Source organism: Perna viridis, chromosome 1 (genome assembly GCF_037379345.1).
Source record: "Perna viridis isolate PV_CMFRI_1.1 ecotype Kerala chromosome 1, ASM3737934v1, whole genome shotgun sequence".
Lineage (NCBI taxonomy): Eukaryota > Metazoa > Mollusca > Bivalvia > Mytilida > Mytilidae > Perna > Perna viridis.
In genome coordinates, this window is record NC_142445.1 from 31,523,925 (window position 1) to 31,551,423 (window position 27,499).

Sequence of the window (27,499 nt, forward strand, 5' to 3'; positions counted from 1 at the left end):
GTATATACTCTCTTGCTTAAGGAGAGTTCGCCAATCTCATTAGTGATGTCATATTCACAAATTTGCATATCATTAAGTGTCAAATTGGTTGGAAAATAAACAACGAAATAGACAATTAACAATTTCATGATTAGAATCCCAATTTTCAAAACTTTATAGCTGTGTTGTTTGGTTCTGTAAAATGTTTCATTTAGATAAAATAATTCATATTTTGTACGTGAATTTTTTACTCTTTCACTTAAAAAATAAATTTGAAATGATATTTATATGTAAACCTCTTTTTTCATTAAAATTTTAAAATTTTTATGCTCACATAGTCTAATTACTGAATATTTATTTTAACATTCTGTGGATAAAAAGAGTATTATTGGCAGTGTAGTGAACCAAAATAATTTTTCAATTATCTTAAAAAACGAAAAAGTTATGATGATTTAAAGTTGATGCCCCATGCCACTCAATGAATTTTTTGCCAACCAAATCCAAATCACAGGTGAGTGATGACATCAGTTTGTTTGTTTGTTTGTTGGGGTTTAACGTCCGAGCAGCAATATTTCAGCTATATTCAGAGGATGAACATGAAACTGATGACAAAATGAACATGAAATGATGACGAAATGAAAAAGGGATGGGACACAAGGACAATGGGGTCGACAAACTTTGATTGCCACTGGAAATAGGGAGAGGTGGGTAGGGTCGGGCAATTTAGCCTCCCGTGGCGGAGCCCAATGTTTCCTACTCTGTGAGAAGACCACAGTAGGGTTCTTTAACGTGCGACGAACGTGGCATCTTTCCCAACACGGTGCACCACTATGGTTGGCGGTCAGGTTTTCGGTATTATAGCCCGACAACCCCAACATGTAACACGCCAGGGGTACCCCATTCAAGCACCTGGGGCACACATCCCATTTGCTCTGTGGGCAGAGCGCCCTAGCCCCGGCTAAAGTTCTGAGCACTATTTAGTCGCCTTTCACAAGCTTAGCGCTGCTGCAGGCCTATTCTTTTAACACCCGGACCTGCACGGGGCGTGATGACATCAGAAGAACTCTCCTATTACAGTCAAGGTTAACTATAAAAATCCATGCTACTTGAAATGTTTAAATACATAGTGGGTACACCCCACTCCAGTGGTCTAGGATTTACATGTTATCTTTTGTCATGTGTTGACTACTGGCTTTACCAATTTTGACTGGTAGTAATTTTAGACTGCCCATTTGTGTCGAAATATACCAGAAATTATTACCCATAATGCCAGGAAGCAGGAGGTTCAGCATGCTTGAAAACCTGGTTTAACCCACCTTTTATTTTGAAATGCATTCACCAAGTCAGGACCATTGCAGTGGAGTACCAACTTTCAGGTTTATGCCTTGTATTGCCATTTGTTATGCAGACTTTCCTTTTAGACTGTTCCTTTTGACTACTGCCTTCATTATTTAATTATTATCCTCCATACACGAACAGTAGGATTTTTTTTTTGATATACAAATGTACCAAAAAGTACCACACTTCAAATGCTTCCGACTGATATTGTGCATGTCACACCCACTTAGAAAAGATTCCATATTCATTTTCCAGTATGCTGATATCATATTCATTACAAAAAATTCACATTTGATTAAAGTTTTGATCATTTTACATGATAGCCCTGTTCTGCTGATATTTTGAAATTTTTTTCATCAGTAGTTTGGCAGTGCTTGCTACTTTAAGGAACAGAAACAGACACTAGAGTGCACTAGAATCATGCAAATGTTCATGGATTATAGTCTTTATATAAAATATGGTGTGACATGCTCAATTTCTGCCAAAATGTCACACCTAACAAACTCACAAAAATAGTGTTAAAGTTCAACAATGATAATTTGCTATTGTCCTTAAGATCATGTGTGCCGAAGCCAAGCGAATTTTCAAGCTAAATGTAAATTGGTTTCTGAGAGAAAGATGATGTCTTAACCCAGTCGAACCAAGATTCTGTTGAAACTAAGAAGAAAAACATAATAAACAATTGAATTTATTCTTTAATATCAAGCAATTTTGGTTAATATTCAAATGACATGATTATCAATTTTTAGTCCCTAACTTAGAGGGACTCACAATTAAAACATACATCAATGTTTTTTTTTCTCAATGCCTATTCACTAACCACATTTAAAGCATACTACAATAATATTGAGAAAGAGAAGTACATGTAAAACATAATTGGTACATGTAGTAAAACAATTATAGTATGATAAAATATAGAAACATGAGAAATTGAAAGTACTTGAACAGAAAGCGGGTCGAACTCTTGACCAAACACAATAATTAGTGAAAATTTTATTGATGCATGATTACTTCTGTTATAGGTTGATAATTTACTTCATGATTTACCTGGAAGAGGAAACAATACTAATTATCTCTGTTTATCTCAACATTTATTCATGGTAAAACAAACTTCAAACTTTGATCTTTAAGATTTATTTCTTAAAGACATCAGTTGATGGATTATTGATGACATGAACTATAAGTGAGAAAAAGTTGTACAACTTTGACAGTATACCAGTAACAAATAAAAAAAAAACAAAACAATTATCATCCACCTTCAGAAAATTTAAGGACTTGTTTGACTGAAACTACATAATGGGAGTAAGTCTGAAAAATAAAACAACTGCACTCAGTAATATTTATTTGACTCTGGTCTACACAATCATACACACAAGTTTTTTGTTGATACAAATTCTGACCTAACAAAAAGACATTAATCAAAACTAACAACAAAAAAAATAATTCAATTAAATAAAAATATGCATGTGAAAGGCACAGTTACCTTACTGCTGTTTCTTACTTTACAAATTAAAACAATGATGAAAATAATATTGATAAATTTGTGTTGTACTATAATAAGACTTTCTTGGAAGCTAGTTATTTGGCAATATGGCTATATCTACGATCCTTATTAAGATGTTAATTTTCTAAAAATTATTACACAATGGCAATGGTAAGAAATATTTATGTATTGAAACAGGTACAAAAAAACTGACTAGAAATGTCAAAATACAAGAACAAAATGCTGACAAAGAAATGTATACCATTGCTAATCTTGATCAATTTATAAATGTACAAATAAATTACATGATTGTAAATGTGTAGTAATGTTTTAATAAACATTAATTGAAACCAATGAAGAAAAACCATTGTCATATACATGTACATTTAGAGTACAAAGTAAACAATTATGAGGTAACACATTATGAATATCTACTTAACTACTTCATCATTGCAATTATATCTCAGTTTCCAGAGTTATAAAAAAGCTTTTAATACAAATTTCTAAATTTACATTATTTCAGTATTACAACATAATAAAAAATTGTAATTTATGCTACCACTGTGACCATTTATTTGTTCAGCACAAGCTTTGCATGTTAATGAAGATATTCCATGACACAGTCTTTCATGGACCTTGTAAGTGCATAGGCCATTAGAATAACTTATTAAATTTATCCCAAAAAGAATATTTATTGTTAAAAAATATACCTAACATTAATAACACATGGCAACATCTAGTTCACATTTTAAAGTCATTTAAATACTTGCACAAAAAAATAAATTAAACTCTCACCAAAGTACTTGTATACTACTAAAATGATTGAAAAAATGGAATAAGAATGCATACAACAATAATACAATGTTCATGGCTTGACAAAAAATGATGATGAAATAGAAGCATTATTTGATAGAGCACCATGAATTGCAGTATGTGTAAAAAATCAAAAAATCTAAATTATTCTCAAGTCATACAAAAATTCTCTTGCATATCAAACAGGTATATGAAAACAGAGCCTGTATGGTAACCCTTCCCTATTTCCATTTGCCTTAACACAAAAATCAATTTTCACTTCAAAAATGACCTTTCTTCCTTAATTATGAGTGGAAAATGGAGTCCTTCTCAATTAGACTGAGATTCACAAATCAACTGTAGTAGGGGTAAAATCTTAATGCTGATAACAAATTGGAAATTTGACTGAGTTCAGTTCATAAATGATAAAAAAAGTTTGTACAAGAGTTAATAAAGAAAATCAGAGACCATTAATAGTATTTGTGCAGAAGAGCAAAAGTGCTTTAGAGTTTTCAGATAAAAAAGGAAGACACACACACACACTCATCTACTAGTATAAATAACAGGCAATGCAGAACATGACAACCCCTCCCCATGAAAAAATTCAAATCTGTTACCTTGACCTTCAAAAGGAAAAACCTTAAACGTTAGCAGGGTTCTAGATACATTATGTAGATGTTAAGATTAAGTATGCACCTACATCCTTCAATAGATTTTGACCAAGGTGTGCACAAACAGACAGGCCACTAATCCCATTCTCAATTTCATCACTATAAATTGTGCAATGTTTAACTTGTTGAAAATACAGATAAACCTCAGTAGCTCGAACTCCAAGGGTCCATTGAAATGTGTTCGAGTTATCGGGAGTTTGAGAAATTGAAGTTCGTATATTTCCGGATTTCTTTCGTTGCTTACTTCCTCCGAAGTTATGTCAGATCGTGGATCTTTTTCATTCGCTTTCAGAAGATTATGTTGATTTGTGGACATTAAAAATGCTGCGTTTTCTTTTAAAAACGTCCAGAGTGCGGGTTCATTGGTCAATAATTTATTTTCATCCGATTTTCTTTCATGGTTTCATCATACTGACTCTCTCGAACTTCAATCAGTTTTATCAAAACTACCTAATAAGTGATGACTTAAATATTACCTGTAATTAACTAAAATGACACTGATTAATGAAAGGGTTTCAGTTTTTCACACCTTATATTACCCAAGCTGACAAAATGGCTGACGAGTTCGAGTTAGTGAGGTTTATTCTCAGAGATTTATTACCGAAGGGACCAACTAGTCAGTTCAAGTTTTCGAGAAATGGAAGTTCGAGAAATCCAAGGTTATTTATACTGATTATATAGGAGAAAATTTTGGTACTTTGAATTGTGTTCGAGAAATCCCGGGTGTTCGAGCCATCCGAGTTCGAGCGAGTGAAGTTCGACTGTATGGAATTAAAAATGCCTCATTTTATGCAATTATCATGTACTGATAATTACTAAGAAATACTGGTACATTTTTCCAGTCATATGCACGAACACATTTACTCATAGTATAGAATAGTCATACAAATGTCATGATTGAGATAATGGTGGTGATTTTTCATGAATAACAGACAGATATCAAAGAAAATGTTTCCTCTGAAGTTAGACACACATAAAGGTGAATTTCTCTCCAAGTGGTGAAATATCTCATTTTCAGAGGTGGTCTCCTTCAGTACTCCAATTTAATAGATCAAAATCATTTATATAAGAAACTTCATATGTATCACATCTGTTTAAACACACATATAATTACACTTAAAACAAACAATGCATATCAAAGACAGAATAATGACTGACCTGTCCAATTAAGAATTATAATGTTTAACTTTACAAGTTTTATTAAAAAAATGCTCAGTATGTGTACAGACTCTGTTTTGATGTTTTCAATCAAAAATGAAAAAAAAGCCCAACTTATAAATGTGACTGAAATAAATTGAATTCGACATATCTTGTTACTTCAGTCTTTCCTTTGACCAAAGAAAAACAAGATCATGCTACCAAAATATATCACTTAAACATAAAAAAAGTTGAATCCCTTTTTTTATCTAACATAAAAGGTCTAGATATAAAAGTTATACTTAAGTTCCTAGTTTTAAAGTTAAACTATGAAAACAGACCACTCTAGTTTAAGCCTTGACAAACAGCACAGTTATGGTAAATACAATACATACATTTAAACATTACACAATATAGCTCAAAAATGAAAAACAATATCTTAACATTGACCACAGCCTCTAAAAATGAAAGCACTGTCATATATCACAAATAGGTAACAAACACTTAACAAACTTCACTATATAACAAAGTATCAACATAAACTACTTTGGCAAGGTCTTGTCAAAACCATGATTTTTTTTCTGGGCAAAATTTCATGATCAATAACAGCCTTGGAAAACATCAATGTTACAAGTAAATCTCTCTTCTACTACATCATTCATTATATCTTGATCATTACCAGGAACTTGTGGACAAGTACAATTCTCGAAACTTTGTTCATTATGATTCATTCTGGTCAATCATAATTAAACCACTAATACTGCAACTGAGATAGATCTAAGCTGAAATCTACAACATTCAAGGAACCTCCTCAAATACACTTTTAACAAGTTCTTCTAATGTTAAATGCACAGTAAATTCTAGTGGTTCAACCTCTGCCTGATTTGATCTGTCTCTTATCTGATTCCATTGTTGTAATACATCATGATAATGCTCAGCCATTGAATCATTTTTTACTGTTCGATAAAGTCTTAAAAGTCCTCGGTAATCATACTCTAATCCACTATATCCATCACCAAACAAACGTTTTCCTGAAGAAAAATATGCATCTTAAAAAAAAAACATCATAAACAATGGTGTCAACAAGATGATAACTTTCTTTTTATTTTCCACTCTACTGTAAACATATGTGAGACAATTCTAGAAATTACAAATAGTGCTCAATACCAGTGATTACAAGAACACACACTTAAGCATTCCAAACAATTGTTTTTTAAACACATATATTCTAACTGCACAAAATTTAAAAAGCACTGCAGGTAAGAATCATGCAAAATTGATACATGGTTGGAAAGAATTCATATCATTATTTTGGATATTTTATTTAAAATGTTATAGAAAAAAGAAATTTACATGTGGTTTTTCATATAACCCTTGGTCTAAGAAGATATAAATTATACAGAGTGTATTGAAGGATTCAAAATTAAGGGATATAACTGTGTATATGACACTGAAATACAAAGAAACTGTTGAATTATCTGTGAGACCAGACAGATTGGAATGAATAATTATATATTTCATCACATACACCCATAAATCAACTTAATAACAAAATTTAAAATGTGTAGCCTTTTTGGGGTGTATCACATATAACAGAACTTGCATGACTGTTACAAACACAGCTACATAAATGCTGATTTCAACATGTACGAAACAACAAAACACAAAAGGAAGTACTCAAAATTTTGGTTTAGTCACCAATATCTGATATTATGAGTACAACAAGCAAAAAAGAAATTGGCAAAATCCGAGGTAAATATTCAGTAAAAAAAAGAATTGTATAGGTAAAAGTAAGCAAAAGAAAAAAAGGTTGAGGCACATAAATAATGAGTTTTCTGGAAAATTATGTGCATGATTTGAAAAACCTCAGTACCAAAATCCATGAAAAACCAATCATAAGTCTGCATATAAAAGTTTTGGTAATTTGTATTACATCTCTTTGAGTGGGTGAATAATTATAACACAGACATATATACCTATTGCTATAGATCTAAGATACAACTTTTCTGCTTCATCATATTTTTCCATGTCGTAGTTATACAGAGAGGCTAAATGTCCTATAGATAAAGCTACTTCATAATCATCAGAACCCAGAATTCTTTCTTTGATCGCTATGGCTTTTAAATGCATTTCCTCTGCTTCCTGTAAAATAATTTATAAATTTCCAATTTTCTTTCTGCAAGAAATATTCATTATCCCCCCCTTCCAAAAAAAAATAAAATAAATAAATGAAACGCAATGCCATTTTTTGTTCAATTAGAAGGTGAATTTAAAGACTGACTAGATATTAAAGCAAGTTTTTTAAATGTTATTACACATCAGTCCTAATAATTTCTAGTAATAAATACAGTTAAACTTGTATTAAGTGATTTCCAAAGGAAAAACAAAATAGACAAATTAGACAGGGGTTCTTTGATAAACAGGTTATTTTTACATAGAGATATTTTAATCAGTATTTTAAGATAGGTTATAGCTGAGTGCAGGTGTTTGCTAGGTTTTACTGTATATTAAATTCTCTCTTTGACACCATACCTTGTATCTTCTCATTGACTGATATAATCTCCCCAAGTTTCCATAATGTTTGGCAGTCTGTACATTACTTTCACCGAAAGCTTTTTTGGCAAGAGCAAGGGACTGTAAATGTAGGTCCTGGGCTTCCTGTAAGTATCTATCTTCATCCTCTTTATCATGGCTATCAATTGCTATCTCTTCTAAGATTAAAGCTGCCAATGAGGAACAATTAAATTAGAAAAGCTGTGGTGGTAAGAATTGCAAACAAAAACTATCCAAAAACTAAGTTGCATAAAGTTTGATAGTTATATGCATTTTTTTTTTAAGAATTCAGATATCATAGTTTGTTTAAAGCCATGAAATGTGCCACGAAGACAGGTTTCATTTTTAACAGGTAGCAGTACTTCAACAATAATGATAACACTATTTCTGAAGTCTAAATTTCTACAAAATTCAAGCATTATATTATTGACTGTTTTAGCATGGTGTCTTAATAGTATTTAGTATTGGTTTATATCCCTCAGAGACCAGTGATCAAATTTTGAAGAATTTTGTAAAGGTGGCTTTCCACCATTTTGTTTGACAAAATAAAATTAAATTTTTGGGGTAAAATGATTTTTTTCGTCACACCAGGAGAGTAACGACTATGTCATGTACATGCAGAATTCTTACCATACTATATATGGATGGACAATACCATTTATAAAGAGAGATTTAAAAGAAATATATCATTACATCAGGTGTACAAACCTTTGACTCTTTTTGAAGAAGATAATAACAAATGATCTTCTTGTAAAATTAATCCTAATATCTCTATAGCCATTTCAGCATGTTCTCTGAAAAATATAGCACAGGTTTTCTTTTATTGTTTATTGTTATTAAGAACAGAAAGACCCACATATAGTTATTGTATAAGGTAGAAAAAGATAGAATATTCATTAAATCAAGGTAAAGAATTTTAGGTCCTAAACAGTGCCTCTCCAAAATTAAAATGCAGTATGCCTGGACAACACTGGTTCAAAAATAACTTTCACAGGACATTTGTTATGTTACATGTAATAATTTCATAATGCTTAGTATTGCTTACTGTACTTTTGGTTCAGCAGATCAACAACTATTGCACCAAACCTGGATGGTTATATCACTGGTAGAGAAGTTCAAGTACTTATCCCTTAACCTTATTTGGGTGAAAATATCCAACAACATAAATCAAGATTAAGCTCCGCAGTCTAAGCCTACTGTTCAAACTTTCATGATTTATAAATGTTCATACTTACTTGGCATCCCTGAACTTCCCTGTACTATATTCTGCTACATAGGAAGAGTAAGCTAAATCTTCATGTGCTATTGCTACAAACAGATTCTTCCCTCCAAATACAGCCATTCTGATGTCTAATGCAATCTACAATGATAAATGTGGAGAAAATGCCCATGGAAAAACTGCTATAGTAAATAAAGAGGAAAAATTAAATAAAAACTATTATTATTATATACATTTAGATCCACGATGGTATGCAATCATGAATCTAAATTATAACTTATAGTTCAATTTTTCATCATCACTGCAAAGGTTTAACTACATTCTATTCATTTTTATAGTGATACTTAGAAAATTGCTATAACTTTCTCAACATAATAAAAAAATAACAGGTAAATCACAACATTCATATTGCTTATATATCTGACCCTTCAACCTTCACCTTTGAACTCGAAATTTTATATGATTCAAAATATTACAAAGGACTAATTTTGTACCTAATATGGTCAAAATCAATTAAAGGGTATTGTTTTATTGGAATAAGTGGGCAAATGAATGATTTACCTGGAAGCAAGAAGAAAATAAAACTTATTCATTAGCACTTTATTAAATTTTCGATGTCTATTTTTTTTTAAAGTAAACTTACTTGGTAAACCTTGACTGCAGCAGTTATAGAATCTACATTCAATAAATAAAAACCATAATCTAACAAAGCATCAGCGTATACAGGGTGGTGCACTCCAAATTTCTCTCTGTAAAAATAAGATTTGTCAAATTTAAATTTTGTAAAACTGAAAAAGATTTTTAAGTGACCTCTACTTTTTCTAATCTTGCACCTATATAGGGTTTTAAACGAAGTGTTTGACATGTACAATAGACTGAAAAAACAGTAAAAGCACTATTTTCCATGATTTAGCCACTATATTCTTATTAATACTTCGAATTCTTCGTTCTGAATTTGAATGATTTCAATATTCTACCTTCAAAATTTATTCTGCATAATTGAATTATAGATATCTATCATCACATATAGCTAAATAAAATAGAGCGTAGTGTACCTTGCAAAATTAACAGCATGTTTTATCAAGGTTTCTGCTCTTCCAAATTCTCTTTTCACAACACATGCCTTATTAAAAAAAAAAATACATTTTTTATAACAGAAAATATACAATGAAGTTATACTTGCTCTGCTATCTAATCCACTCCTAGTTTTGACTAGTACTTAATTAAGTACAAAAACAAACAAAAAAAAAACAAAGAGTGTAAGATTGTACAGGATTCCAGAAAATCAAGACATCAATTCAAACACCTGTGAGAATTGATAAAGCCATTTATTCAATATATTAATCAGACATGATTTTATAGTCAACAAAAAAGTAAAAACTGGCAAAATCAAAAGTAAACCACACATAAATAAAAGAAAATATCAAATCCAAAAATAAAAATTCCATTTTAAAGCAGTAGAAAATCATGTCTGCACTCATGTCATTTTGATAGTTTCTCATAAAATGAAAAAATCAGCTGTGAAAAGTGAAAAAAGACTCATCATAGGACCAATTTTTTTTAAGCAGGAAATAAATTAAAAGTTAACCAAAAAACATTCTGTCCTTACATATTTACCTTTGAACATTGCCTTAATACATTCACAATGGTCTGAAAAATAAAAAAAAATCATATTATACATATAAAATGGCAAAATATATTATTCAATGAAAAATATTTAAGTTTGTTTTTGCCAACAAAAAATGTAGGTCTCCCCACCTCCAGAGTTCAAAGACGAATAACTCCTACAAAATTAGGTGGATATCAAATTTTGTTATCATGGAACAACTACATATCATGTCCTAATTACTTATAAAGTTTCATGAAATTTTGTGCAGTGGTTTCTGAGGAGTTGCACATACAAAAGTGCAAAGAAAAGACAGACATGGCAAAAACAATATGAGACATAATTACTAGTCCATCAATCTACTGTTCAAGATATTACTAGCAAAAATATATCATTATTCATTATAGTAGTATGATCATGATCACAAACATCAAAGGGGTTGATTAATTTAGTAAGTTGTTCCCTGACAAACTGTGCTGTAAGGATGTTACATATCATATAAGCACAACTTACTTTGCTTGGTAATGCCAAGGACAGTTCCTTAATGGCCAACCGACAAAACTTCATTGCCTGAAAGTTGATTAAAAAAAAACAGAGTCAAAACCATGACTATTCACCATAAACTGATTATTTGCATTTCCACTGCACAAAATGCTGAGCTAGATACAAATGACACCCATCAATTATACCACCCTTACAAGGCCAGCAAAAGAAACATGTTTGTTTAAAGTTTTCCTACCTATCCTATTGCTTCTGCCTAACATAGCACATTTTATTTGTATATTTATGGAATGTTGCTTAACTATCATTTTTAGTTGAGCCTTATTAAAGTTAAGATGTCTACATAAAAATGAAAATGATTTTACCTACCTACTAATATCCTATTTTTTCATCCTATGAAACTTAAAACAGACATATTTTTTTCTTGGCCATACATACATATATTATTAACTTTTATAATAATATATCCCTTCTTCATATTGGCTCTTAGCACATAGAAATGAAACCCAAGTAATATTGTTCAATATTAAACGAAATGATACCTCATTATATTGGCTCTCAGCAAACAGCAGAGCACAGCATTCCATGTAGTAGGCTGATGTGTTGACCTTAATTCCCTGATTAGTGACTGCCAATAGTATTTTTGAAGCTAAATGACTAGTACTGTTGGCCTCTGTGTATTTACAGTTAGCATTTTGCACATGTAAAAGTCTAAAAATAGAAGCAATATAAACAATAAGGTGAAATTTGTATTCATCTTCCTGGCTATTTTTTGTTAATAAAAGCAGTATCTAAAAATGTAAATGTAATACTTATGACATTTCCTTTAAAAGTAAAATAAGAAACACATCCAACAGATGACAAAATGTTACTTAAAGACTGAAAAAATAAAATAGAACAAATGTAGTTGAGAACTTCTAAGGGATCAATTAGTGTTATCCTTAAAAACTTACAAAATGTTTCATAAAGCAACTTACACATTGCACAATAAAATTTCAAGATTAAACATTTTTCTATGACCATTATTAAATAAATCTTAACACAATGCAACATGACATACTTGACACTACATTCCATTGCTCTGCATTGGCTGGCTTTTGATGATTCAGTTCGTGCAATCTCTAAACACACTTTATAAACTTTATCAGCAGCAGAAAACCATCCAGCATCTCCTAAGAATCCACCTATAAATTTTAAAGGAAATATTGAAAATCAGAAAAATCAGTACCATGTAGTTTTCTGTCTGATTTCATTTCACATTTTATTGTTTATTTTCTTACATGTAATCTACTTATCAAAATGGAATAAACAGTTATTTATACAGATTGAAATACACTGGTACATACATGTAGTAATAAGTAAAATGATAATAACATCCATACATCTGCTACTAATACTATGCATGATCAATGATAAATCTAAACACTAGATAAAGGAAAAACATGGTACCTAAATTAAAACTTTTGTTCAGATATGTGTTTGTATTGACCATTTATGTTCATGAAAAAGAACTCCACAAACCTAAAGATAAACCTAGTTGGATGGACTTTTCTTTAGATGATTCATCGCTGTGCATAGAGGAAGAAAACTGTCCTACAAAGGCATCAGCTAATATATCTGAAACTTTAACTCCATGGTCCATCAAAGCTTGGAAGCAGTGGTGTAATAAATGCCTAAAATAAAAAAAAAACATTGTTTGTACAGAAATAAGCAATAAACATGAAGTTACATGCATAGTTGTGCTAAGTATACCATACCTGCATAGGAAATTGATATTGGACAGCAATCAAAATTACTTACAGTACAATGTATATGCCCTATCTACATGAATATAAAGCCTAATACCACATTTGAAATCAATCCATTTAGTGGGAGCAGAGAGATCTATGACTTTTCTACTGTTTAGGGGACAGGACCTAAGGCCAATGCAACTGAAAATTGCAACTTTGGGAAAAAATCTATGTACATTGTACATGAGATCAAGGATTTTTATACAATATTTATAAATTTCTTATAAAAACCCTTGATGAGGACCATTACTGTTTCCATTGTATTGATGTCGATGAGGTGAACCCTTAATCACAAATATGATACCGAGAGAACAAGGATTTTGCACACCATACAAATCTCTATTTTAATCATCTAATCTTGAGGCAATGTTTCTAGTCACAAATTTGAATTTCACCTCTTAAAGTAGGGAAAATTTAAAGCAGATTTCTCTTTGATAATAGGACAACCTGTCTCAATCGAACCCTTTTCAGACTGAAGATTTTGTTCAATTATCAGCAGGTGTTTGGTTTACAGGCTTAAAATGCAATTAAACTAATGTAAAAACAGGTTTCTGATTCACATATATAAGGGGTATAATTCATATCAGTTTCACTGTAATATAAAATAAATATGTACATGTGGATGTCCAATACGAAATAAGGATTTAATAATTAAGAATGTAGAAGTTATATAAAGCTTAGACAACAATCATGTAACTAATACGAGCACTGGGAGAATAAAATTCCTACCTCTTGTCATTAACATTAAGCACTTTCAAGAAAGTGTCAAGTTCAGAGAATTCCATTCCAAGCTGGCAAAGCCTCCCTTGGTTGTATAACTACAATAAAAACAAATAGTTCTATAGAGCATTTTATCACATATACACAGGGTTTCTGGGATATATTTTCAATATATATACATAAAGTTTATATATGAAGTACAAATGTAACCAAGTTTCACAATAGTTGTACAAAGTTAAAACTGGCCAATATATACGTGGTCCTAAACTGGGAACTTTCAATAATGAACAGTCAGCCAAGTCAATTTATCCCTAGCACTGGTTAAAATTAAAGAACACAATTTCATTTAAGGCATACACATTCTTTAATCATGTTAACTACAGTTTAGAAGGTAGGTAAAATGTGTCTACATCTAGTGATTTCTTTTGAAGACGGTAGCTGGCTATATGACCTTGTACTTCAGTATTTTGGCCAACATACTTTTTTGCTAAGCTTGTATCCTATCTGAAAAAAACTCAATGGAGCCTTAGTAGCCCAAATCCCTCTACTTTTGTGCTTAAGCCTGTTACTAAAATTGTGCAGAAAGGGCCTTTACACCCATGATATGTAACATTCCTGAATTTAGTTCATGTCTAGTCTGTAATGTTATGGGTGTCACTAAATGACTTTAAATTCTAACTACTTCAAAATTCATACAGGGCTCTGTTCTCTTTAGTCGTTCTCAAATAAACAACAGTTTTGTATTTTGTTATAATATACATAGTACTTTGTAATGACATATATCTAGGTATCAATAAACTTATGCCTGAATCTAAATTTGAATATACATATTACATGGTGGAAAACTGAAGTATATACATGTATCAGTTAATTTTTTATAGAATAATGACAGACTGCATTTATTTATTTATGATATTGTAGATCATGTGGATTAAACTATGTAAATGTTCTTTTTCAACAACCAGATACAACTCATTCAGTATCTGAATTGCCAGGACTAAACTACAAGTAAAGCTTTAAAATTACATGCTTTTTATGTTGAAAAGTCAGTCATCATTTAGACTAATAATATTTATGAAATTTAAAAAATTAATAACAAAACTTTCGTAACTTTTAAACAAGTATCTTTTACGGACTTTTTCAGCACTATTTTTAAAAGGATAATTTCCAGTAAACAGTAGCCTGAATCGGTCACCTGGTGTGATAAGCAACATTCTATTTTTGTAAAAGCCAACATTTTTTTCCTTGGATGAAAATTCCTAACATTTATACAAAAGGAACAATCATATCAATTTTCATTAAATTCTGTCCAGTAGCCAATGATAGAATTTAAGGGGAAATACTTGCTAAATGCCAGTTGAAATTCAATTTTGCATGTAGAAAATTTTTCATCTTGCAGAAATTTGTTGGTGGAATTCTGAATGCCATATAGGTAAAGTCTAGAAATAACAAAAAAAACTTAAATTTAGTGAGTGTCAATTTTCAGTACTTGCTAAATTTAGCTAATGGTAAAAATTCGGAATTTCAACCCCTGGTAGTTTCTGAGGAGAAATTTGTTGAAAGCAAACTTTAAAAATAGCAAAAGATGTAAAAGAAGGGCAGTATTTTGCAAATGACCGACCACCATTTTCCAATATCGGACATAAAAAATTAAACCCTTATGAATTAGAGTCTTCATGGTTTTATTAGTGTATAAACATCCTATCTACTTGCGTCCTAATTGTTTATTGGAAATAAATTGACAGTTTGAGGCACCAATATTAGCCGATGTGCAGCCACCTGTGACTGTGATTTACCAGCAACTTATTTGTTGATAGCATAATTAAATTAACAGTACATGTGCAGCACCATTGTGCTTATGAATTATTGGAAGTGACCTGGAGCATTTTCGTACATTTATTACTTGCTTTAAATCAGAAAAAGATTGACAAATCCATCAATTTCCCGCAGATCTTTCAGTGGTAACAAGGCACATGGTGCTGAAACTACGAATCAGTCTCAGTTTTGTAATTATTAACTTATGGATTGAATCTTTTTAACACAGAAGTCAGCAACCCATTTAAATCAATATACAAAGTGTATTCATGATTTTCTTTTACAAATAATAATCAACTTTTTTTTATCACTCAGAAGTTTTCGACAGTTTGCGGATGTTGTGAAAAACCCCAAGAGATACGATGTTTTGTTTACATATCAGAATGTCCATGTGTGGTCGAAACCAAACTCATTGGCTCGTTCAGATATTTTGTATAAGACAGAGTATCTGATGAAATGACACAAAATCCAACATTTATCTTTAAATAACTACAAAACAGGTGTTTTTTTAAAGTTTATTCTCGATTCAAGCATGAAAAAGACTTACACAAACATCTGCTCAAGTTCGATAAAATGCCCAACATGTACTGTCAAAATTGCCTGACCCTTGATCTAGAAATAAGTGTTTTATTTTATCAGTGACTTTATATTACTATAGTCTCTGATTATGAAACATGTTGAACTCTGTCCTGTTAAATTTATCCTATAATATAGTTAACTTGGTTTTTTTTTTTTTTATAAATTTTCAACAAACTTTAAAATTCTCTCTATTCAAAAAAATGTTCATGGGATAAAATTTATGGCAAACTACCATGGCCCATAAACTGCATCCCTTTTTTGTTTTCACATGTTTTCTTATACTACTATTTCATATTTGAATATTATTACTTCATTTCCATTATGTCTATATTTGGATTTGGGGAACCATTTTCTATTTGTTTACTGATTTTCTCGCCAATATGATAAATGATCTTAAGAAAAGTGTAAACAAAAGTAATCCATCTTCATTTATCAATACTTGCATTTCAAAGTGTTTTAGATTTAACATATTCTTCCATAAGGCAAATCTGTTTCTGAATGTACCATACAGTTTAACAGGGCTGTGAAGCTTGTATGCAGCCATGTGCACATGGCCAGTGATTTGTTACTTTTTTTCAAAGCATCCTCCACCCTTTTCATTGGGAAAATTTACACTAAATTAAGAAAAAAATATGCAGACAACGACAAAAGCGCCAAAACAAATAACAGCCATATACATTTGTACATACAAATAAAATGTATTTGCATGTAAAACTGATTCATTGTTTTAAACATTAAAGAGAACAAGTGAATCTGACGTGTTTTAATACTGTTTAGAGTACAGTTTCACTTTGTTAACTATAGATTCATTTTCCTGTCTTCAAGTCCATTAAACATTTCAACAAGTTTGTCTACATTTTGTAGGTCTCCACTTGTTAACTCTTCATTTCTGTGACAAATTCTCATGATTGCATCAAGGTTTGTTTGTCTAAGCCTGTTTTTTTCTGCAGTTAGACAATTATAATAAGGCAAACACAGTTTACTTTGGACATTTTGATAAAAAAGGTTGAAAAAGTCATGATTAAATTTGACATGTATCTGATTCATGTAGTCAGGTACTCCTGGCTGGAACACAATTAGTAAAAACATTAAAATGAAACATGAGTAAACAGATTCTTAATTTTTTTTCACTGCTGCTACAAGTCAAATGGTTGACAAGCAGACCAGTATACCTCAACATAAAAAGCTGAATTTTGAAACTTTTCAACTGGACTTCTAAATAAAAATGTAATTGCACAGGATCCATAAGAGGTGGTTTATTTACTGTAAGTTTCTTCATTTTTGATGGAGGCGTTTCAATATGGTCATCTGATTTACAAATGTCAACACTGGACTGATTGGAGAAAGATGTAAACACATTTAGAATAATGCCATCAACAATTTCCTGTACAATCTCCTTGGCTTTGTGTCACTTCTATCACTACTTGTAGATGAGGATGTACAGAACAGGTCCTTTATGGTTCTAGAACCTGCTGCATCACGTTAAGTTAACTTTTTGGTGTAGTATTTGCTGTTGTGAGACATGGTTTTGTCTCCAGAAATATCTGGGGAAGATTGTGTATTAGGAAGTGCAACGAAGTAAAGTTGAATTTCCGGATGGAATATCATACCCGTGCTTTGGGCCAAAAATAAACGATCTGAATTACTTGAGCGGTTCAGGGAACAAAAATTAACATGATCCCAAAACGCTTGAGATCTACGCAGAGGCTTTTCAAAAGCAAACAACCAAATATTTACCAGTTTTACATTGGGAATTTTTATAATTCTGGGTAATAAATACACAGAATTGGGAAATTATCTTAGGGAAACTGCCGAAATTTGGAGGTAAATTAAGTTGAACAAAATCACTGATGGCCATAAATGTGTTTACCTTTAACCACAAAATGAGTTTTGATTGGTTCAATTATATATTTACATCTGATTGACATCTCCCATGAAAATTTATTTGAAGGGATGACTAATTACACTCCTTGAGATGTTCACGTTTCCCATTTTAGCCTTCGTGAATCTTTGCGTTTACACATTGTTTTGCCTTTGTTTAAAAGCACGATAAATGCATGATAGAAGTGTTTGTTTAAACGCACGATAGGAGTGTTCATTTCAACGTACGATACGAGCATTCGTTTAAATGCACAATAGAAGTGTTCATTTATTTTTGTACTTTGATTATTTCCTTGATTTAACTGTTATTTTTATACTTTTTGCTGTTATTAATTTATATTATTTCATTAATTTCATTTTCTGTATTTTTCTGTCTTCATTATATGTCAATATTATTATTTTTTCGTCGTTTGTGTATCGCGCATTCACCGTATGAGCGTTCGTCTATTGTGCGTTTAAACACACACTAGGAGCGTTCATTTATCTTGCGTTTAAATGCCGGTTGGGAGCATTCGTTTATCGTGTGTTTAAATGCACGATAGGAGCATTCGTTTATCGTGCATTTAAACCCACGCTGGGAGCATTCATTTATCAAGGGTTTAAATGCACGATAGGAGCATTTGTTTCAACACACAATAGAAGCATTTGTTTATTGTGCCTTTGGTAAGCATTAAGCATGCGGGAAACCTGAACGTATCAAGGAGTGTTAATGTATTATGAGACAGGGTCACCCAGTCGAATAACCTTTGCTTGGCTTCAGTCTTAAATTGGTATGATCAATTAACTCTTGACCAGATGCAACACAATTGCTTGATTGGAGGGGATGCCCGTTGCTGACAAACTTCTTGTCAATTTTGATATACAAAACCTAGGCACCAAGAAATTCCCCAACAGTTTATTCTTGTTGCCAGATCAAATAAAAATCGCAAATTGCGACATTGGCAAAGCCCATTCAGTTCCCTGAACAAGTAGTGCACATTAAAGTAAAACATACAGACGTTTGCTTAAATTAAGAATGTCATAGTTATGTCTGACAATGATTGCCTCCTTTTGAGTATCCACGCTGTACCCTATTATGGGTGTCATCTACGACTTTTTCTAAATAGAGTTTACAATTTCTGTGTGAAGATACAATTAGTCTTTGGGTAGTATGACTATGAGTTTACATCCAGTCCCATGGCAAAGTTTATACAAAATCCGTGAAAAGAAGACGAAAAAGATCAAAACTATTATTCAAATACAACTCTAACACCATGCCCCTAGGGGTATGACTACATGATTGTGACTGCCACCAATAAAAATGTAAACAAAATCAGAAATTACGATAGCCGTTTCTACTTTAACATGTTATAAACAATGACCTTGTAATAAACATCAAACTGGACGTTTTCTGGTAATGTCTTAACGTCTCTTCTGTGTCTATAATATGACGCAACAGTGGCAGAGACAGCTGTGTTATACAAAGAATCAGGAACCCAATCCAGCTGAGCTGAAGCAGACGCCATGTTGAATGATAAATGAACGTAGCGACATCTGGTATAAGTAGAAAGTTGTCGTTCATAGATTGAGATTGCAATGCTGACATTTCATGAGTTAGTCTACTGCCACTGTGGTAATAAAACCAGAAAGGCTTTTAATCAGAACATTTAACAATACAACATGTCGAATATTATAGGACTATAGGTTTTCATATATGACTCCGTATTTTGTCCATTGGGTTTAGCAGAGACCCATAAAGGTGGCTGACAGTGGCGGGTTCCAGAGTTTTAGGTAAGAAGGGGCTCCAAAAAAATTCCTTAACAGGATCACCGGTGAGGATCACGAAGTGAGTTTTTTTTTTCATGATTTAACACACACAATTTTCAACCATTTTTTGTCTAAGGGGGTGGTGGTGTGTTATCTAGATTAATAAAAGTGCAAAACATCCCCGTAAACCTGGATTGTTAATTTTAGTGGGACCTGAGTCGTATTTATACCTATCATTTCAGTCAGGAACTATTATCATGGTATACCCTAAATTACGAAGGTTTAAACGTTTGATGTACGTATCTCTTTTTTGATTGGTCAACGATATCGGGAGATATTGATCTTAACACTGTACTTTTGGAAGTGTCTTTTTCTTGTTTACACGTTAAAGAACCCTGCTGTGGTATTCGATAGGAGTAGGAACCTTTGCGCTCCGCCACAGGAGGCTAAATTGCCCGACCTTACCCATACCCCCTTTTTCCAGTGGCAATCAAAATTTGTCGACCATATTATCCTTGTGTCCCATCCTTTTTTTCATTTCATGTTCATTTTATCATCCATTTCATGTTCATCGTCTGAATATAGCTGAAATATTGCTGCTCGGACGTTAAACCCCAACAAACAAACAAACAAACATTTCTTGTTTACATTTAACTTCAGCTCGCCGTTTATAGTTGAAATGACTAGAGTAAACTATAACCCTTTCACCTAAATAGATCGTAAGTCTAGTAAATAGGCATTTTTAAAATATTTTGCAAAAGTAAAAAAAAAAGAAACCTGTGTAAGTTGGGTCTCTGAAAGGCCCTTTACTTAGGCATATTATGATCAGACAGTTATCAGTAAAGACCGAGACATGATATACTCAAATCATTGAAAAAGAAAGAAATTTCATGTTTTGTATTCTGCGATTTCTCAAATGCCTTTGATAAAGTATATCATCGGGGGTTTTTGCATAAAATGAAATCATATGGCATACAAGGTAAACTTTTGGATTGGTTTCATAGCTGTCTTAAAGATAAGAAATAACAGACAGTCATAAAGACTTCTTCGTCAGATCTTTGCAATACGTCGGCCGGAGTGCGGCAAGGCTCAGTATTAGGACCTCTTTTATTCATAATGTATATAAATGATATAGCAGATAATCTATTTTCCCTTTGTAGAATTTTTACTGATGATACATCTTTCGGCTACTCAAGCAACAACATAACAGAAATAAAAATGTCATTGATCGCGATCTTTTATCGTTGGACAAATGGTAAAAAACATGGTTAATGGACTTTAACCCAAATAAAACAGAAATTATGATGTTTTCAAAAGTCGTTGTTCCAACTATAAATTTCAGTCTGAACGGAAAAGACATTCCGCTTAACAAAACTCATGGATATTTGGGAGTTACTTTTAGTGACGACGCAAGATAGAAAGATCACATAGAAAATCTAGCCACCTCGATTAGAAAGTATCTTAGTATTCTTAGAAAATTAAAATTTAAACTTTCTCGGAATCACTTAGAAAAACTATTCATAGTGTATATACGACCTTTATTTGAATATGCCTCAGAAGTCTGGGAAAATTGTGGGATAGTAAACACTCAAAAGCTAGAAACTTTACAACTCGAAGCTGCTAGAATAATAACTGGCTTACCGATATTCACCAAATCGGAGCAAGTCTATCGAGAAATCGGATGGTAAAAACTAGGAGATCGACGAAAATGTAAAAAATTAAATTAATTTCATAAAATATATAATAAAATGGTTCCGAATTATTTACAAGATCTAATGCCACCGAAGATTCAATCTACTACAGTATACCCGCTTCGGAATGGTGAAGATATTGTTCCCTTTTGTAGGCTGTCGGTGACTCGTGAATCCTTTTTCTATCAACAATAGTTGAATGGAATAAACTAGACATAACATTAAGGGAGATGCAGGCACCCAAACAATTTAAATCGTGTTTATTGAACACCAGTGATAAATTAACTTTTCCCAAATATTTTTGCTACGGCCCAAGATATTTAAATTTATTGATAACTCAACTTCGTAGTTTTTCATCCTTTTTAAACTTTGATTTGTATAGAGTCAATATTATACAAAGTCCGTCGTGTCATTGTTGTAATAAGTACGAGACTGCTCAACATTACTTTTTTGTATTTCCTCTTCATAGCAATGCAAGAACCAAACTAATGAGATACCTACAGTGGGTTCTTGAATTTTGCAATATAGACCTACATCTACTTGTTGGTCTTTCAGAAAATCTACCAGAAAAACAAAATCAGGTTGTGTTGGACCGTTTATATTCCTTCGTTAAATGCACGAAAAGATTCTTTATTGCTTGAGCTGAATTAGTACACATCACATCACATCACATCTCACCACATCACCTAATGTTATTTATTACTGTCTCGTCTGAACTTTGTAATAAATAAATAAATAACACTACTGAATTTGTATGCCTACACTTTATTGTAATTATTATTATTTCAGGAGAAGACTTCATAAGCATAATATTTTACTTGCGTCTGATACATTTTGTTTATTACAAATAAAATATGTTTAAACTAAACCGACACATGGATCTCGGTCTCATCGAGGATGACATGCCAATGATTTTATCTGAAGCTCAATAGAAATCTTAGACTTCTCTGCAAGGTATTAACCACTTGCTTTTTCCATCACACTTAGGCTTTTTTGGCAATCAATCCCCGCGCAAATCCACGTTTTCGCGGTATTGACATAATTTGGTATCTCAACTAGAAGGCGTAACTACAAAAGCACCAAAATGTGTACACAATTCTTACGTGCTTCATGTTTTTGTTTATAATATCATATCTATGATTGTTATTTGGGTGGTAAGAAAATATGTATATATTTATTCATAAAAAGCACGTATAAGTAAGATCTAAAACATATGGAAGCTACAAGTTTGCTCGGGTGCTTTTTAGACAGAGAACCTGACAAAAACACAACACAAAAAATCAACAAAAAAAAAAAAAAAAAAAAATCAAAAAAGTAAATACATATTTACCTTGTCTAAGTGAGCAACCACTCCTACTCACTGACGCCTCTCGTTGTCATCGTTGAAACGGAACGTCACAAACGTACGTAAAATGATTGTCACTAACCGGAACAAGACTGCCGTCAATGGTGGATCCAGAGTTTTAGGTAAGGGGGGCCCCAAAAAAAATTTCTTGACACGATCACCGGTGAGGATTACGAAGTGAGTGTGTTTTCATGATTTAACACACAAATGTTTTAACATTTTTTTTCTAAGGGGCCCGCCCAACCCTGGATCCGCCACTGGCTTAGGCCTATAAGTTAAACTTATGTACTCAACACATGATTTAATTTTAACTGAAGTATTTAGTTCGACTTCTGATCAAACTTGTGGTTCTTATGGTACAACATGTTATGCTGCTGATGAGGGTTTACTCCTTGATACTTGGTCAAGTGAATACTTTCACCATCTCGAGTTAATTAGCTATAGACTACTAAGCTGAAAATTAAAACGTGTTATGTTGATATGTTTATATATTAATTAATTTGAATGAATTGTGTGTTAAAGAATAATCAAAGGGACCAATATTTTAGCGGAAATCAAAAGAATGTAATCCATAGAAAACAGACAAACACAACAAAGAACATAAAGTAACTAAAATAATGCATAAAAAGTAACACAAGTAAATGAGCAACTCGGACTCCACTAAAAACTGGGAGCATGGACCAGGTGCACCGATAGGGTAAGCATCACCTGCTTTCCTAGAAACACCCGTCGAGTTGCCCATAAAAAGTCAAGTCCGGGATAGACGGAAAGGAAAGGAAAGCTACGACATGTTGAATAAATCAGTTTTCATGGTGCAGATGGATACACCGTAACGATCCACGAGTTCATGATGACGACCATAAAACTTCTGTAGTGATGACTACAATCTTGTAGCAAACATAACCATGTTACAGAAGACTAATTGTAAGAAGTCTAGCGCGATACTAAAAGTCTGCATAGTTTAACGTCAAGCTCTGGTATAACGTATGAATTGTGACATGAAAACTCCATACGCAGGTGCTGAAGGGATGTTGCCACAGATGAAAGAAAAGTTGATAATTCTGAATGAAAAGTTATCACGTTTGTCGTAAAGTTTGGTCAATAGTTTTCCTTTACCATCGATATCTAAATACGCCGACATTTACCATCTTTATTTGCGAAATACACCCATAATAGGTCAAGCAAAAACAAGATACACAGACATAAGACCTGTACATAACGCAACAATTATTCAATGGTGTGGACCTTCTTTTGATTCTAAAGGTACATACAGCCAACAAAAGTGTACTGCTCGGAGTTGGAATAATATTTTAACTTTTTAAATAACGGAGACATATTTTCAAAAGCAGAAATCATATTTTTACATACCTCAAAAAGGTTTTCCATGTCTAATTCAAATAACAGACATCTTTGATCTGTTTATAAAAGTTGGAGGTTTGCTGAAATTGTCGAAAAAGTAACAAAAGTTTTGCTCACTACCCTTAACTTCTTCAATTTACGATCAACCTGCAATACTTGACATATACTATCGATCTGTTCACGATCATTTATCTCGCTTGACAGTGTGACGAGATAAATGTTTATAATGTTCACCGTTCGATAATATAATTATCACTTATCTATGTACACCTCATCACACTGTCAAGCGAGAGAAATTGTACAATTATACAATGTATCGATTTATAAATATAAGTAATTAGTTTTTTCTGCATACCTTTGTTCAACTTGAGTTATATCAGAAAGATGTGTGCATAAGAAATGATCATGAGGGTCACCCAGAATGTCTACTAATTAGATTACAAGTTGTTTTTTTTATTAAAAAATAGAAGTCTGTCGAAATGCTGTTACGTACACATTATTTCCCATTGATAGCCAACTTATGAAACCACACAGTTTCCACAAATCCCTGCATGTTATGACACCAAAACAATACATGTATCAACAAATCACGTTATTTTTTAAGTGTAAACGGAATACATGTAAGTACTATTTTGGTTAACACTTCACATACATGTATTTATTTTACATATAAAGTTTACAAATTTTAATTTCTTAATGCTACAATTTTTCATTAATTAGATAAAATAACATTTTATGATCGCGAAGGAGGAAGCAAACCTAAACATGATCGTGAACAAAGTTCAAAACATGTTCTCAGTACTCAAAACACAAGTTTTACATACCTGCTGCAACTGGTTACATTTTTAAATAATTATGAGAATGGTTGTGGAATTGTGACCATATTTTATTGAAACTTTCCCCATACGTATGTTGTAAAGTTGCAGCTAAGTGTCAGTCTAAGTGACATACTAATATATTTTTACATAGGAGATGTAGTAAGATTGCCAATGAAACAATCATCCACCAAAAGCCAAGCAACGAACAATTAAACTTCTATAGGCCACCACACAGTCTTCAATGATGGGCAAAACCCATATCATAAACTGGCATAAAGCAAGCTGTAAAGGGCCCCAAAATAAATGAAGTGAAACTACTGGTCAGTAATGACTATCTGTTGAGTACATGGCTTGAAATGTAGAAGAATTCAAAATGCCATTCTAAGTACATTTGCATAGAGTTTACGCAATCAATAACCAAAAATGGCATATTTTTTGTACAATGTATTTGATATTTCATACAAATGCATTGTGCTATACGATTACTTTTGTTCAGTCACTAGATTAGGAAAATAGGGATAAACATTACCAGCATTTTGTGTTAGAGGACATCTTCCCAGAAATAGTATTCATTACTAGAGTCAACAAAAGGCAGCGGGGCAAGATTCATTAATAATCAAATGTAATAAACAAGCACAGCAATTGTACCTGCTTTTCAATAAGTCTTTAGGGTGTAATATATCTCAACTGGAAACTGGCGAATATTAAGTTTTTATATATAAAATAACCAAAATAATACATACTAAGTAACAAAAGTAAATGAGCAACTCGGACTCCACTAAAAACTGGGAGCATGGACCAGGTGCACCGGTCTGTAGATACCAGTCTGGATTTTTCCTTGATTTTTTTTACTATTCATCAACAAACTGATATACGAGCTAAACGCATGCATAACGTCGAGCAAAGCATTTGAAAGTGTATATATTGGGTTTATTAGACCCCGAATACATACTCGTTCAAATGCTTTGCTTAACGTTATGCAGTCTTTTATACTAGAAATGTATCAAGGATCAAAGGTAAATTTCTTTATACACAGGTACAGCGAAAGTTGCCCATATAAACTCAAGTAACATAAACAATATATTAAAGGAGAAAACGAAACAAGACATACAGATGTTTATCAGTGGACTGTCAAACAAGACATACAGATGTTTATCAATGGACTGTCAAACGCACATACCCATAATATCTTTTGGTAATGTTTTATGTTATGTAGTAGAGAAGGTATTTTAAGTTGTATTACTTGTGCCATAGACCTATAATTAAAATAAGGGTATGGTTGTGACTAACCCCATTTTCATTGTCTTGACAACACAACATGTTCTAACTAAATGTGAAATTAAACATTAATGCGGTCCTATTCCTTTGAGGTCATCCGTGCTATAATTTGGACAATACGGAAGACCAGAATGGACATGCAAAAAATAATTATATCCTTATCCTAATAAATTAGTGAAGGATGCTCATCTGCAATCACCATGTCTGGTCAGTCGTTTGCTTGAGAAGTTGTCTGTCCGAATATTACTTCAGTCAATTGATCAATTTTCAGGCAATTCTTTTCATTTCTTATTCTGCAATGTAAAAGGCTTCATACGCCTAGAACAGAAAAGATTGGAATTCCGAATTGGGCTTGAATCAAATCTTTGATATCGTTTTCGGTAAACTTATCTATCCACAATCAGAAATCATAAAGGCCACCAAAGTATCAAAAGCTGGTGTAGTAAGAATAAAAAATAACATGATTAGCAGGGTGCAGCTTGGTACAACTGCAGAGGCCAAACCTGAACTTGTGGACATGTATTGACACACTATTCAAGCTTGATACAGCTTCGAATTTTGATTATGATAAAACGTAATACACAGGATAGGAAATTGACCAGAATAAAAGTGGCCCTAATGTCTAAATGGTTCCTGACATATTTTCTTCCTTTAGAAGTTTGGCACCTTGTGGTACAATTTCATAGGCTCATTTTGGTCCCTCATTCTTTAGTGCATAAAGTATTAACTATTGTGAATATAGAATATTGGAGAACAATATTATAGACATCCATTTGCTTTTACTGGAGTCGGATAATTTTATTTCTTGTTTTGGTCCCTTTTTGGCCCCTAATTCCATAACAGTTGGGCCTACAACCAATTTTACAAACAAAATTTAATGAAGACTTAAAAATGTGTAGCAACTGCCATTCCACCAATCATGTGGCATATGAGAGATACAGTGACAATTTGATTGCTCTGAGTCAAAATAGTGTGCTGGAGTGGCTTGACATGCCTACCTGAGAGCTAGCACAATAAAAATCTTCCTCAGCCTGTCAGACAAGTGTAAAATAGCATCTGTTCAAGCCATCATACTAGTACATTCTTGTCCAGAAAAATCTGCCATAAGATTAAAATTGTAATAAACCTATCAATCCCTCCTAAAATCAAATGGTTGTTCCCTAAGTGTGCAGCATGGCAATGAAAACAAAACTTCAAC

At 32.4% G+C, this 27,499-nt stretch overlaps 1 protein-coding gene across 2 annotated transcripts; it reads right to left on the reverse strand.

The window, feature by feature from the left end:
• Positions 1-1,994: 1,994 nt before the first annotated feature.
• Positions 1,995-22,882, reverse strand: LOC148628373 (amyloid protein-binding protein 2-like). 2 transcript variants are annotated; one of them, XM_088586242.1, is made up of 14 exons: positions 19,426-19,586; positions 13,799-13,887; positions 12,801-12,952; positions 12,340-12,463; positions 11,822-11,990; positions 11,292-11,348; positions 10,790-10,822; positions 10,228-10,295; positions 9,816-9,921; positions 9,189-9,313; positions 8,662-8,747; positions 7,933-8,123; positions 7,377-7,542; positions 1,995-6,431 (listed from the first exon to the last, which is right to left on the reverse strand). In XM_088586242.1, the coding sequence occupies exons 1-14, from the start codon at positions 19,567-19,569 to the stop codon at positions 6,199-6,201; spliced, it is 1,743 nt and encodes a 580-aa protein (XP_088442368.1). In that variant the 5' UTR covers positions 19,570-19,586; the 3' UTR covers positions 1,995-6,198. The 2 variants fall into 2 exon arrangements, with proteins under 2 accessions (XP_088442368.1, XP_088442375.1); XM_088586249.1 differs by lacking the exon at positions 19,426-19,586 and adding an exon at positions 22,832-22,882 and having other exon boundaries at positions 5,309-6,431.
• Positions 22,883-27,499: the final 4,617 nt, after the last annotated feature.

Bases quoted from the DNA above. Each gene is read 5' to 3' on its own strand.
- LOC148628373 (XM_088586242.1), bottom strand. From the start codon at position 19,569: ATGGCGTCTGCTTCAGCTCAGCTGGATTGGGTTCCTGATTCTTTGTAT. The intron at 7,543-7,932 runs GTATGGTGTCAA...ATTATTTTACAG, and splicing joins AGTCAATGAGAAGATACAAG to GAAGCAGAGGAAATGCATTT. The intron at 6,432-7,376 runs GTATATATGTCT...ATTTTTCTTCAG, and splicing joins TCTTAGATCTATAGCAATAG to GAAAACGTTTGTTTGGTGAT.